Source organism: Thunnus thynnus, chromosome 23 (genome assembly GCF_963924715.1).
Source record: "Thunnus thynnus chromosome 23, fThuThy2.1, whole genome shotgun sequence".
Taxonomy (NCBI): domain Eukaryota; kingdom Metazoa; phylum Chordata; class Actinopteri; order Scombriformes; family Scombridae; genus Thunnus; species Thunnus thynnus.
Genome location: NC_089539.1, coordinates 5,263,259 through 5,277,297, shown reverse-complemented (window position 1 = coordinate 5,277,297; position 14,039 = coordinate 5,263,259). Strand labels below are relative to the sequence as shown.

General features: G+C 40.2%; 1 protein-coding gene across 4 annotated transcripts in view; it reads left to right on the top strand.

The window, feature by feature from the left end:
- The window catches only part of osbpl8 (oxysterol binding protein-like 8), a 99,306-nt gene that overhangs the window by 16,106 nt on the left and 69,161 nt on the right, over positions 1–14,039 (top strand). For all 4 annotated transcript variants that reach the window (XM_067581056.1, XM_067581053.1, XM_067581055.1 and 1 more), the window contains one exon: positions 9,993–10,090. In XM_067581056.1, the coding sequence (XP_067437157.1) occupies positions 10,046–10,090 (45 nt within the window). In that variant the 5' untranslated portion in view covers positions 9,993–10,045. The remainder of the gene's footprint in view (positions 1–9,992; positions 10,091–14,039) is intronic.

Here is a 14,039-nt window from a genome sequence, read left to right as displayed (position 1 = left end):
ACACATGTATTTATTCAACTCGGGCTGCGTGCGTCACACATTTTCAGCTCTGTAGCGTAGCTGTGGCTCTGCTCTCTCCCTGTGATTTCGCCACTCGGTCTCCAGTGGTTTCGTGCTATTCCGTGTGCCACCAGTCAATTAAAAAGCAACTGCAGTGTTTCAACTATGAGGGGATTGAACACTCTGAGGTCACCACAGTCTCCTTGACACCACAGGAGTTCAGTCCTCCTCCTCCTCCTCCTCCTCCTCCTCCTCTTCCTCCTCCTCATCAGCATTCTCATCCACATGTCGCTCCGGTAGATCAGATAAATGGATGTTAGTGAACGCTGAGTCACCTTGTTGCGTTTCTAAAGCGTAATATGATTTTAATTTTACAAGGTGACACGCTTGATGCCGGTGCTACAGACATCATTCTTCTACATCAAAGTAGAGATATTATAGAGAGAAAATAGGTTCTGTGTGATGTAGGAAATTTTGCTGTCAGAGATGATGGGAAAGAAACACAGGAGCACTGTTTCAACATTTGGACGATGTTCATTATGTAATTCTGAATCAGGTTTATTTACATGATAATAGTGTTGTCTTTAGTTGACGAGCTATTGTCTGTGATCCATTTGGCTTATCTGGTGTGCAGAATGTTACGTAGTGGCAAGGTAACCGGCTGTAATACTGTCAGCTGATGTTGTAACAGGTAAGAACTGAGGATGAGCTGTACCAGTGTGAACTAGAAATTCATAAATATCAGGCAGAGCACCATTATAAACATGTTAAAAGAAGTCTGGTGATATTTTAATTTTTCCTCATTGTTATCAATTCTCATAAAAAGACCAAAACCAACAATGAAATGATCCTGTTTAACAAATATTACCTGATATCATGTTATTGCTGTGTGCAATAGAACTACACAAACTATAGCTCCTCAGTGAGCCTCACTGTTGCACTAGGTGACATGTTACCGTGAACATGGCTGTTTAAAGTGCTTCAACTTTATCACACACTACTGAAGTTTGAGGAACTACTAAACCAATAGAATAAGAAAACACAATAGTAAGCAGGGTGTATATATATATGCGCAACTTATAGTCAGGGTTGTCACAATGTAGTTAATTTTAACTCAGTCCCACACTCACCGTCCTGCTGCCATAAATACCCACCAGCTCTTTTAAGTGATTATGTAGCCTTTTAAAACCAATTCAATGAATCGTGTGTTGACTTTTTAAAGATTTATGTCTTCAGTTGGAACAAACAGGCTCGGGGCTGAGAGCCATAGACAGGCTGAGGAAATGGGGAAGTATTGAGAAACAGACTTAGGGTGTGTTCAGAAAGACTTGTTGTGCATAATAAAACTCAGTCCCCTCATCATTTCAGTGTGGTCACTCATCAATGCAGCAGGGGTGCCGGTGCAGAGGGCGTCTGGCAAAAAAACAATTTACCTGCCTCAACTTTTGCTACAGTCCAACATCATCGGGCAATCCAATCAAATATGTGCAAGTGCACATACTCTGTGCAGTGTTTTGGCATGTGAAAAGCCCTCAAACTTGTGAATCTATTACTCAAACTGGACTTCCTGGATTGTATTTCATTGTCTCATTGACTCCCACTAATGCAGCTCCTTGTAATTTTGAACAGTGGGCTGTTTTTGGTCAGAACACCACTAATGGATTGTTGACTTTGGTCATTTCAAAGGGAAATATAGCAAAATGATAGCTTTAACCTTTAAACTTCTGCCTGTTGGTGTGTATGCAACCTTCACTCCTATCATTCAGGCCTCACTATTGTTGTGACAGTTGTTAAAGTTGGCCACAGCTATAAACCAATTTGGCATAAGCAACACGTGTCATTTCATGTACGGAATTTGAGTGGATTAGAAGTCAAGTCCCATCCAGCACAAACCAAAACCGTACCGGGCAGGTTTTGGAGGGCACCCAACATCTCTCCTCAAGGACGGGGCGGGCCAACAGTGCTTAAACATAAAGAGGGGAAATAACCAAGGCTATTTTCAACAGTGCTGTTAGCTATTTCTGGTCACTGCGATTTGGTGTAACTCAAGCCAAAGCAAGGCTCCCGAGTGAGTCAACCTGCTTTATAAAAACAGTTTCTGCTTTATTGGATAGTTATATACACCCTGTCCACATGTAAAAGACTTCATCTGTGCTTCAGGAATGGTTGCCAGATCATATTTACTTGTGTTGCAATGCTCTTAGATCTGCAAGTTCTTCTTTCTCAATCATAGAATGAGTTTGTAACTGTTATGTCTTGCATCATCTTCTTACATTAAAACTGGTTCTACTGTTTCTACATGTAGATTTACAGATTGCTACACACTTCCTTTGACATTGCTACATTTCTCTACTTGTGGGATAAAAAGTGATTCTTCATCTGGTAAAACAGCGTTGGATACTCAGTGGTCTGCCATGGCAGTCCTCTGCCTCTGCTTGTATGGTTGATTAATATTCCTCACTCCCTGACCTACATGGATTAATTCTGTTTAAAGATGTCTTCCCCCCCAAGCACAGCACCAAACTGGGACAGGCAGAAGAAGCATCAGACCAAGCAACATACATTTCCCATTTCAACTATCTTGTTGTCTTGGTGTCTTTTTCTTTGCCTTGTTTTTTTTTTCCATTTACATTTTTTCATATTACACAGAGTATTTCTGAAAACATAGTTTGACCATCAGCCTGACAAGAGGACATTTTAGTCTAGCCTCATGTTTGATTTGTCTCTACAGGAAATTGCACCTAGCCTGCTTGAGCTATGGGGTCATTCCGTGTCAAATCAGACAGAATCCAGGAAAGTGGTTGCAGTGCTGTCTTAGATTGTGTTCAAAGTCTGTTTGTCTGCATAATGTTTGGGTCCCAAAACCATTCCAATCTCAAATGCCCTCTATTCCAATGAACATACTCTTTATCCTTTATCTCTCACAATTCCTATTACACAGGAATTCAATCATCATGGAGATACTGAAGGAAAAAATATGTAATCCTGAAATGGATGTTTTCTGCCATAGGTAAAATATCTCTCAGATCTGTGTCTATTTTTGTATGAAGGAGAAAGGGAAGGACATTGGCACTTTGTACCCTTAATAACCATACATCAAGCAATTTCCATGTACGTTTTTATGTTCCCACTAGTTCCCCACATACCGTTTTGGTCCCATGAAAATGACCAAAATATATATTACCACACCTTATTTATTCATAATATCTTCATGTCCATTAGTGGTAGACATCTCAAATATTGGCAAAAAGTTAATAAAAGATTGTATTTGCAGAATGGTTTTGCTTATGCTTATAATGGTTTTGGCACACAGAACACATGGTTGTCTTCCATCCTACAAAGTCTGGTGAGGCTAGGAACAATACTTTTTAATATTAATGCCCAAACATGGCTTCCCAGATAAGATGTTTTTGTGGATTTATAAATGAAATAATATCAAGGGCTGACAAAATATGAAAACATAGGATTTGAACAGAAAAATTGTACATGCCTTGGTTTTGGGACCCATTCCTGATAATGGACAAGGTTTCAACAGAATCTGAGAAGGTGCTGCAACAACATTATCTGGTTCGACATGGAATGACCCTGTTTTAACTTTTAAAAACTGATGCTCAGTACATTTCAGAGCTCTGTTGTTTGAATATGTGTGTAAATGAGCTTGAAGCAATGAAGTAAAAATGGTGCTTTATCTACATACAGTACAATAGGGAATAGAAAGCTTTATTCACACTTGAGTTCATTTCAGAACAAGATTTATTAACTGTCTGCATGAGGGTTCAATTTTTGTAATTTAGCTAAAATTCCTATTCTGTAGAGAGACTTACTTTGATGCATCAGTTAGTGCGCATTCTTGTATTCCTGTTCTCCTTGTACTCGTTTCCTGATCCAGATCGTCCAGTCTAGGGTAATAGATCATGGGTTTGAAGGCTTATCAGATGCCGAAACACTGAACAGGGGTTTATAACACTCTGAGACAGGATTTTACAACTCTGCAACATATGCACACCAGGCACTGATGTGGCGCAACACGTCTGCCGCAGCATGGCCGCAGCAGAGCACATCCATTACAATCAACTGAAGCACCAGCTCTAGATTCTTGGTGTTGAGCCATTCCCCTCCAGGCAGGGTAGATGTATGTGGTTAGTCCTGCCCTTCCTCCGCATAGTTGATCATGTTCATGCTCCATCACTTGTCAGTCATCTTGATGTGACTTGATGAAACACGGGCCGCTTTCACACCTGTAGTTCAGTTCATTTGGTCCAGACCGAGGGAGAAAATGATCAGTTGTTTTCCCTCTAGCTCTGGCCCAGTTCATGTTGGCTTTATACAAATGAACGAAGAGCTGTAAACATGTCATACAGACTGACTGGTAACTCATTGATTGGACAATTTGATGGCTGTCATCCTGCATCATCAGCGCTAGATGCACAAGGGAAAATCAAATACTGGCAACTGACAGCAGGTAATGCAGCACTTTAATGCTTCTTATGGGTTTATGTTCTCTGGTGTCACAATGAAATAACTGATTGTGGGCATTATTAGGATTATTAGACTGCAAATCGTGTGCACATGGAAAAATGACAAATGGCAGACACGGGCAGAAAAAGGCGCGTCTAGTACAGGAACATAATAAGGGATTACTGTGGGATTGCTATGTCACGCACTTTTTAAAAGATTTAATAAACAGCCAATGTACACAGAGTAGGATACAAGAACATCACAGTGCAGTTTAAACTGCTTCTGACTTGCTGAATGATGAGGTAAAATACTTGCTCTGTGCTGATGTGCATAGTCATCAAATGATTTGCATAAATATATACATTGTTTATACAGATACCCTCAGAAGTTAGCTTGAGTGTGTTTAGCATGAGATGAGCCAGCACAGGTGTCAAAACAGCAGACAGTCAGCAAAGCACTGCTGATATTTAATGTGTTTTTTTTCAATAAAGGTCTTATCTACAGCACATTTACTGTAGCTTCACATTCAGCTGCACTGTGATAGCCCTTAATTAACTAATCACTGGCCAATGAAATGAGGCTTTCAGGCTGATAACATATGTATATTGTATGGAAAAAAATATTAACCAAGAAGAACTTTTAGCTGTTAATATTGCAACAAATGTCCATTGCTCTCTGGAGAAAACAGTGCTTATCAGCACATGTTTTTAAAAATATTGAAAAAGGCTTTGCTGTGAGATATTCTCGATGGAGATTATCCTAAAATCTTTATCGTCACTGAGCAGACAATCAAGGCCTTGTTCAGAAATATTAGAGTGGCTGGCAGTTGCCTCAAGGATTGATGATGAAGGAGAGACTGAATCATCAGACAGAAACAAAGAAATAACTGTCTGTTCAGTAGTTGGATGCTGGAAATCTATTACTGAAGTGGGGAAAAGATCAGGGACCAAAAGGCGATATTGTTGCTGTCTTTGCCTGCCCTTCAGCAGATCTCCTCTGTTAATCTAAAAACAATCAGCATCATGATATTCACTGCAGAACATTGAAAAAAAAAAATAGCGACCAGCAGGCCAAACAAACTTTCTAATCTGCTTTAATCCTCTTTCTGTAATGCGCGTTTTTGGTAAAGATCCTGCTTTTTAAAAACAAACTTTATATGCTTCATATTTTGTGATATTTGTAATATTTGACAGACTAACAGAGTATTTGTGCAGCCTGAATTAGAGGAAAATTATCATCATAATTAGACCATTACTATAACTGGAATTAGACACAAGCAATCAACTCTATTCAAAACTGTTGACAGTAGAAAATATATGGTTTACATATTTATTACTCTGAAAGTATACAAAAGGTAGTCAGCAGTTGGCCTAAATAACCTGTAATGGAGGTCAGTTGTATTTAATGCTGGTGATTTTGTTTCAGAACAGAAACTTTTTTTGCATTTATTATACTGGTATTGTCTCACAAAACAACCATTTAGCCATTAGCCTTAATCTTGGGTGGCCATCAGTAATAGCTTGTAGTGAGAGAATGAGGTCCACACATTTGTTTCAGTATGTGTTTAGCAGCACTGGGATCAAGGTAGACCATTCTTGTCTGACATTCACTGTCAGGAGAAATACAGCTGCTGTGTCTATCTAAACCTCTTAATACTATTTTTAACTTCTACCTCCAGAGGTGCAAGTAAATATAGCATCACATACAGTGAAACTATGAATCTACTGAACATAAAAATTGGTAACAGCATCGATAGCGGTATTAAAACTTTGGATGAAAACATCACCTGATGCATCAAAGATGTGCTAATATATGCCTTGCTTGGCACAACATGATGTGGTCATTTGCTTATCTAAAAATCCAATAATGGGTGGAAAGTAGATAGTGATACATTTTCATAATCCCACACTTGCACTGGACTATAAATAGGAAAATCTGTCAACTGAAAACATACTTTACTTTGTGAGTTTTATGAAATTATCTTCAGGTTGTCAAACTTGTACACTGAACAGAATTTTATTGTAGCAGTTTTGGGAACAAATACGTTCTGTGTTTTTCTTTTCCATTCGACAAATAAGTTGACCTTGTGCTGGGCGACTAGCACGACTTATTGCATGATGCAAACAGTGTGTGAGGTTCCCTGCTCTGTTTTGGCTCTGTGGAGAAACCCCTCAGCCAGTGTTTCCTGCTTCGTTTTGGGGCCACTGCCAAGCCACAAGTTTAGGATTCCCTGCGCATTTGCCCTCTTATCTTTGGCAGTGATTCATAGCTCTTAGCTCCCAGACTGCTGTGGTACGACTGAGACAGATGTGCCAACTTGTGTGAAGGGGCAGTGTCAGTAAAGTGTGGGAGAAAATGAAGATAATACAAACATAGCAGCGTGGACTGTCTGTCATTGGCTTACCCATTGTTTAAATACTTAAGACTCCTACACACCTGTAATTAGAGTTTGGCACAATGGACGTAATTATACACAGTAACAATTAGGTATCAAATGCTAATATTGCTCACAGACAAAGGGAAAAATGCATTTCACCATTGTGCTACTTTGTGCCATACATCACCTTTTTAAACAATGGTTTAAGCTAAAATCAATTAAACTTTAATGGAAATACCTCAGTGGCACTTTCATGTAGATGGCAAGGCCAGTGGTAGCCTTGCAGTGAGATGGGTGTCATCATGTCCCACACTGGAAAACAATAGCTTGGTCTGTAATGCAGGGTTTTCTTTGACCAGGCCGATAGCACTTCAGATCAACACATATTTTCAAACATTCTGCCCACCCACTTTAAAAGAAAAGGGTTTATCATACATTCCCTGTAGTCACAGGTCTTGATTTCTGTTTTTTTCCCACCTCGGCTGTGTGGCCACTGATCCCGGCTGAGTCATGGACTGATTGCTAAAGCTGGTTTTGAGAAAGAGTGGAAAGCATCTGTCTCAGTATGACGGGTCCTTGAGAGTGGAGGCCATATGAAGTGTGTGTGTGCTGGCTGAAGCCAAGAGGCTATTGGAGCACCGGAGCGTTACATTAGTAGGATGACTGGTGGAGGTTTTTTTGAGACTGTCTCGTCATCTGTCTCCTGTCTGCTGTCTGCTGTCTGAGGAATTATTTGACTCTTAAGAGTATCCTAAAGCTGCTTCCTTCCTGCTACCTTCCTTCTGCTCTTTTTTTGGCATCTTCCTAAGGAAGCTCATGAACTAATATTGACAAGAGCTGTCTACCTGTTCCCTAAATGCTGCTATAAACAAAAGCCCATAAGTGCAAATATACCACAAATGATTTTTGGGGGAAATATACTGGATTATAGTTTCTCCTTCGAATGGTCTGTGAGTATTAAAACAATTTTATAAGGTCTGGTGTTGTGTGGATGAGGGAGAATTTCATAGAAACGCTATATTGATTTGAAACTCAATAAAATGGAGAGCAGCTTGTAGGAAACCTGCACTGTATTTTCATTAATCTTGTCTGCACAAGATCACGCTTTCTTAGTACTGGTTCTCAGTACAATACAACCTCAGCCTGTTCTTATTTCCTAGAATTATCTGAATCCCTACACTCCATTTTCTTTTATCGCTGGTCTGTGGCTGTCATGATTTGAACTTGAGAGAGCCCTGCCACGTCCCCATAAAGCATCCATGGCACTGTTTCAGAGCTCCGATTGGTCTGGATGAGATTACCCTTCTAATGATCAAATTACTGATCTAAAGTAATAAAGGCATAAAGGCAAGCAGGGGCAAATCAAATTATGTATTTTAAACCTTTATTTATGCAGGGAAACAACGTACACCACACCACAGCTTTGTTTTCATAAATTGCCCATTAAATCCAAAGTCATGCAGCGGTGCAACTGAAGTATCTGGGTTGGGTGGTTTTTGATTGGTACTAAAGAAAAATAATGTGCATGTTAAGCTATATTGACTCTCACCCAGAGGGCTGCATCACCTTCAATTACACTGATTTCCACAGCTCTAATCCCAGTTCAGATAATATCATAGAGGTCGTCACGATATGCTTGTTTAAGGAGAGAACGGTGTGTTTTTTTTCTTCATATGATCCTTGGATCTACACTGTCAACATGTGGGTCATAATACTGATCCTTTCTGAAGTAGCCTCTTGGCCTCTGCATCCCCATGTAGGTGCATCAGGTGTAATCTCAGGTGGGGCCACAGAGTTCATGCAATCCAAAATACCCACACAAAACAGCAATCAGCATAAGTGGCTGCCTCCTATCATGTTGAAAGCATTTTTAGGACAACCACGTGTTGGCAGGCAGCTGCTCCACCCAAAATAATCTCCCCGAAAGCATAGTGTAATTAACAGATGGTGCCACTTTTTTTTCTGATAGGGGCAACCAGTATAGAGGTGCCAGGGACTAACTTCATTGTTCCACCTGACAGCACTTTCAATGAAACTTAACATATGTAAATCTGGTTTTATGAAAAATGAACGTGGAGCCATTCGTGGCCACTTGGCGGACTTTCTTTTTCTTTCCCATCCGGTAGAGTGTGGCTGAGCAGCCTATGAATCGTGTGTGTGCAGAGTGTGATGTCACATCCACTTCATCCATTTGGTGTCATGCTCCTGAATAATGTGATGTTAGATATTGCATCATGTATCCCTCACCATGTGTACAGTTGTGTATGGAAGGGCACTCTGAGCTCCTGTGAGTCAGTCACAGAACATATTGTACAGTTGGTTCATGTTTAATTATTGTATCCTTTTTTTTTCTCACACTCACATACCACACTTTGACTTTGTGATACTGTTTTGTTAGAAGAACTTTCTTTTGATCTACACAGTCTAGTACAGAAAACACAGTCTGGCCAAATTTCAGCGGATTCATAAAGCAACCTACACCAGGGGACCGTCTCTGATGTACCCTTGAGTAACTCCCCGTCTGGTCTAGTGGAGCGACTAAGTGGCAACCATCTGAAACTTTCCCTGGGTGGATAAAGGTTAAAAACAGTGTCATGCTCCAGCACTTCTATAGGGAAAACAAGCTGAGGGCGGACAGATAGATAGATTGAAAGAATGAATTTTTCAGCACTCTCTGGGGAAGGGAACTGACAGGCTGGCTGATCCTCCATCCTCTCCTCTGCTTGAACTAGAAACAGTCTGTTTATTGAAGGCCTGAAGCTACAGCACCTTTGTTTGGGTGGAAAAAGGTAGTGGGGGGATGATGAGCAGGTTTCTGCAGCATTTAGTATACCATGACGCCCTGCTTCTGCACTGTAAATAGCCAATACAGTTTTTCTGAAATTCGACAGATGAGTAGGCATGATGTTGCCCATAACTAATCTTGCAAACTGGGCATCCCACATTAGGTTAAAGGGTACTTTGAAAAATGTGGTGCTATTCCAAGCCAAAAAATAACTGCTTACAAACCAACTCCAAGGTTTAGAGGACTGAATTTTGAACACTTAAAACCTGCAAATGATGAAGAGAAAGCCATTTTATACATCATTTTATGCACATTGAAAGTTATGGTACATTATTGTTGTGCTGTGGTAACACATTACCTTTCTCCTGACAGATATGCAGTCGTCAGAGTGGCGCTGACAGGCCAGACTCTGGTTTAACACTATCATGGAGTCCTCCTCTGAGTCCCAGCAGGAGCCTGAGAAAACTTTGGTGAGTCAACACACACATATGTACTATAGGCACAGTTTTCAATTCCAAAACAGTCTCACCCACACTTCCAAAATAAAGGATGTGAATACATTTTTTAAAAGTTATGGGGTTTTTAAAGGGGAAAAGTGGAAAAAATTGGGACTTAAGAATTTTAAGTAAATTTTTTTGTGTTTTGGAATGATCTTCTACATATTCTGTCTATACACACAAACATACATGTACAAGTAAATCATATGTAATATATATTCTGTAGGCTCCAGCTAAGGGCAAGCAAGTATTCTTAAACCCACCCAACCACCCTGTCTCCTTAACTGTTAGGCACTGATAATTGCCCCTAATTATCGGTGGTCTTTAATCAGCAACTGTGTATAGCTATAAGTCGGAAAGGGTTCCTGTTTCCCGTTGGCATTAGTGACACGACGTCCGCTCCAGAAGCACACTGTCTGAACCTTAATGATTACCCTAAGGTGCTAATATTGCTAACCTGCCACAGGCTTGTCAGGCTCACAGAGGCAGACACTGCACTTTGTTGCATGTAATTAAACTTCTGTGTTTGTGTGTGTTTGTGTGTGTGTGAGGCATCTTCTATCATCTTCTATCAGGCATCATCTTCTTTTTTTTTTTTTTTTTTAAAGAAAAAAAGTCAAAATTCTCAAAATGTGAATATTTTCTTTTTCTGGGTTCTTTAGTCTATGACAGTAAAGTGAATATCTTTGGGTTGTGGACTGTTGGTCGGGACAAAACAAGACCTTTGAGGACATCACCTTGGGCTTTGGGAGATGGTGATTGATGTTTTTCACCATTTTATAGACCAAACAACTGATCGATTAATCGAGAAAATAATCAAAGATTAATTGATAATGAAAATAATCATTAGTTGCAGCCCTAATGTTTATCTACGATCTGCCAGTTCCACATGAGGTTTAAAAGTAAGACTGCTATCTAACTAAATTCCCAGGTATTTGTACGATTGAACAACTTCAATTTCAGTACCATTAAGTGTGTGAATGGAAAGAGGATGTACGATGGAATTATGCATTCTTGTGAATACAACACATTTTGTCTTCTTGGCATTCAGTACAAGATTAAGTTAATGCAGAGATGTCGTGAGAATGTTAAAGGCAGACTGTAATCTAGACGCATCTTGAGTTGGAGAAGTCACATGCATACAAGATTGCATCATCTGCATAAAAAATGGATATTATAAGTTTTGATTGTAAATAATAATGGACCAAGCACAGAACCTTGTGGTACCCCTCAGTTTTTACAGGGGAATTTGATCTGAGACAGTCGGTACAGATTGCCTGTGTTCTATCAGATAAATATGTGGAACCAGTTCTGAGCAAGAGCACCCCATATCCTCACCTATAATCTCATTCAAGAACCTCAACATATTCAAATATAACAGAGCAAGGATGGGAAGCAGTGGCAAGTCCAGTCAGCACACCCACACACACCCACACACATAAAATACCACTTCCCTCCTCTCAACTCCCACAATTCTGATTCATTTCACCGTAATCATAGTCCTCAGTAGCCATTTTTGCAGTGAGCAGGAGGGCAATTATAATTGCAGATACTTAAGGTGATAACAGCATTGGCCATCTCTCCCACAGGCCTCCACACATAATGACACACAATGGGATTGTATGGGAGCAGAGCTGAAAGTCCTTTCCTATTTCTTTGAGTCTTGCTTAGAGTGGGAGTGAATTTTAATAACACTCAATCTCCGTTATTAGTGCAAGCTAATTTCTCACCCCGCCTTCTCCAGAGCCTACTTCAGTGGCTGCATAATTAAACTGCTGATGCATAAATTGGTTTGAAAGCCATGTCATTGTATTTACAGTTTCTTTTGAATGCTTTCTTTCGGATTGAATTGAATTTGATGAATGTGTACTTCTCTGCGATTTAGCAATAAACCTCCTTTGTGGATGCTCTAGGGCAGCATGTTATCACTTGGATCACACATTATGAGCGATCGCTGTGCCAGGATGGTGTGAGACATAGACTGTGGGACGTATTGTGTTGCTGGCATATCCTGCTGTTTGCTGAAAGGGCCCGTCGGTAGGGAGGATGGCTACCAACATGAGATGAAAGCCTCTGGGAAGCATGCCAGGTGTCTGCCGCTTCTCCCCTCGCTCTGACATCCTCACAGTCAGGAGACTCTTCAGGAAGGTTGATGGCAGCCAGCCCCCTTCCTGATTCAAACATCCACCACCATTCAGTCTGCTGTCATTTGCATTGTACATACTTTAATGAAAGTGCTGGTGACCTGCTGTTCAGAATAGGCAGCAATGAAAAGGCACATAGGCAACCATTATGCACTTGGACAATGGATGTGAGGTAGCTTAGAGGTAAGAGAAGAGGATCTGTGACTAGGACTTGAAATGCCCTTTGGCAAGGCACTTCAACCCCATTTGTTCCAGAGGAGCTTTACAGTTGCCAACAGTACAAGGCTGGTTGTGCTGGGAAGCTTCCAGGTGTGAATGAAAGGCAGGATATTGCTGGGAAAAGAGATAAGCTCAATTCTTTTTTATGAAAAAAAAAAAAAGTCGATGCAGTCTCAAGAACAAGATATCTACAATTTCCTTCTGGTGCAACTACACCCTGTGCCATCAATAGGTATGCATAAAACATAGTTAGGCCCATAATGCCTCTGGATGGCTCATGATCGAGTTTTCATATCTCAGAATCATCCCCATGCCCTCAACTCTTCTTTCAACACCAATCAGTCCTATACAATACAATACACTACCCCTGAAGCTACAGGAAAGTAGTACAGAACTTGAGTTTGAAAGTCTGCTATTAAAAGGAATGAGATAAAGGATTCTGACCGAAGTGTGCATTTTTCTTGTTTATTGCAGAAAAATACCTATAACGACAGTCCGTGGAGGCCAAGATTGCTTTCATAATAAAAATCGACAAATGGTGTAAACCCTGTTAATGGACTCTTTTCATGCATGTCTGGAGGCCCTTTGCTATTCAATGAATCATAAATATGAAAATCTAAATCAATATGAAATTTGCTGAGTTGTTAGTTTCCCAATATGCATGGAGTCAGGTGTATTCAGAGAGCACTTTCAAGCTACACTAGTGGTGTGGCTCACAGAATAGCAATATGGTCTGCCTGTCCACCACCTTGGTCCAGACTGAAATATCTCAAGAACTGTTGGATGAATTGCCATTAAATTTGAGTTAATTTGAGGATTTAAGGTTAACATTTGTGGCTTTAGTGAAATGTCCTGACAACTATATGATGGATTGCCATGACATTTGGTAGAGATTCATGGTCCCCTCAGGATGAATTGTAATAACTTTAGTTTCAGTGGGTTGGTGAATACCCACATAAACATCTTGAAAGTGATCATTTTGCTGTGGTTAGGCTATATGTGATGCTCATCACATGCCTTGTGTCTGCATTGCATTATAGTTAATTGAAGCTAATGTGGCAAAGAAGCTGATATCTTTGCCGCGTCTGTCATGGATTTGTCCTGGTCGTGCAGAACATGAAAGAACTAATTTACTTTGTTAGTGACATTAAAGGTGCAGTGTGTAGAATTTAATGGCATCTAGCAGAACAGACTTGGCAGAAACCTCACCACTAGATGCCACTAAATCCTACACACTGCACCTTTAAGACTTGATGTTTCCCAATGATGTTACAGATAAGATATAAAACACGCAAGCTATGCTAGAAATAGCTGTAATATGACATCCTATTGTCTACTTGAGCCCAGTTATCAACAAAATTCAAAGAGGCACAATTAAACAAAACCAAAATGCAAGACACAGTGCCAAGTCATCCAAATATACAGTAACATTTAATATTACGGTACCGAGAAAGAGTCAAGTCAATTTTAACATGTGTAATCACAAGAAGTGACAAACTTCTACCTTTGACTTACTCACGGCTCAGTGGGGAAAATGCAAAACCCAAGGGGAATTTCAC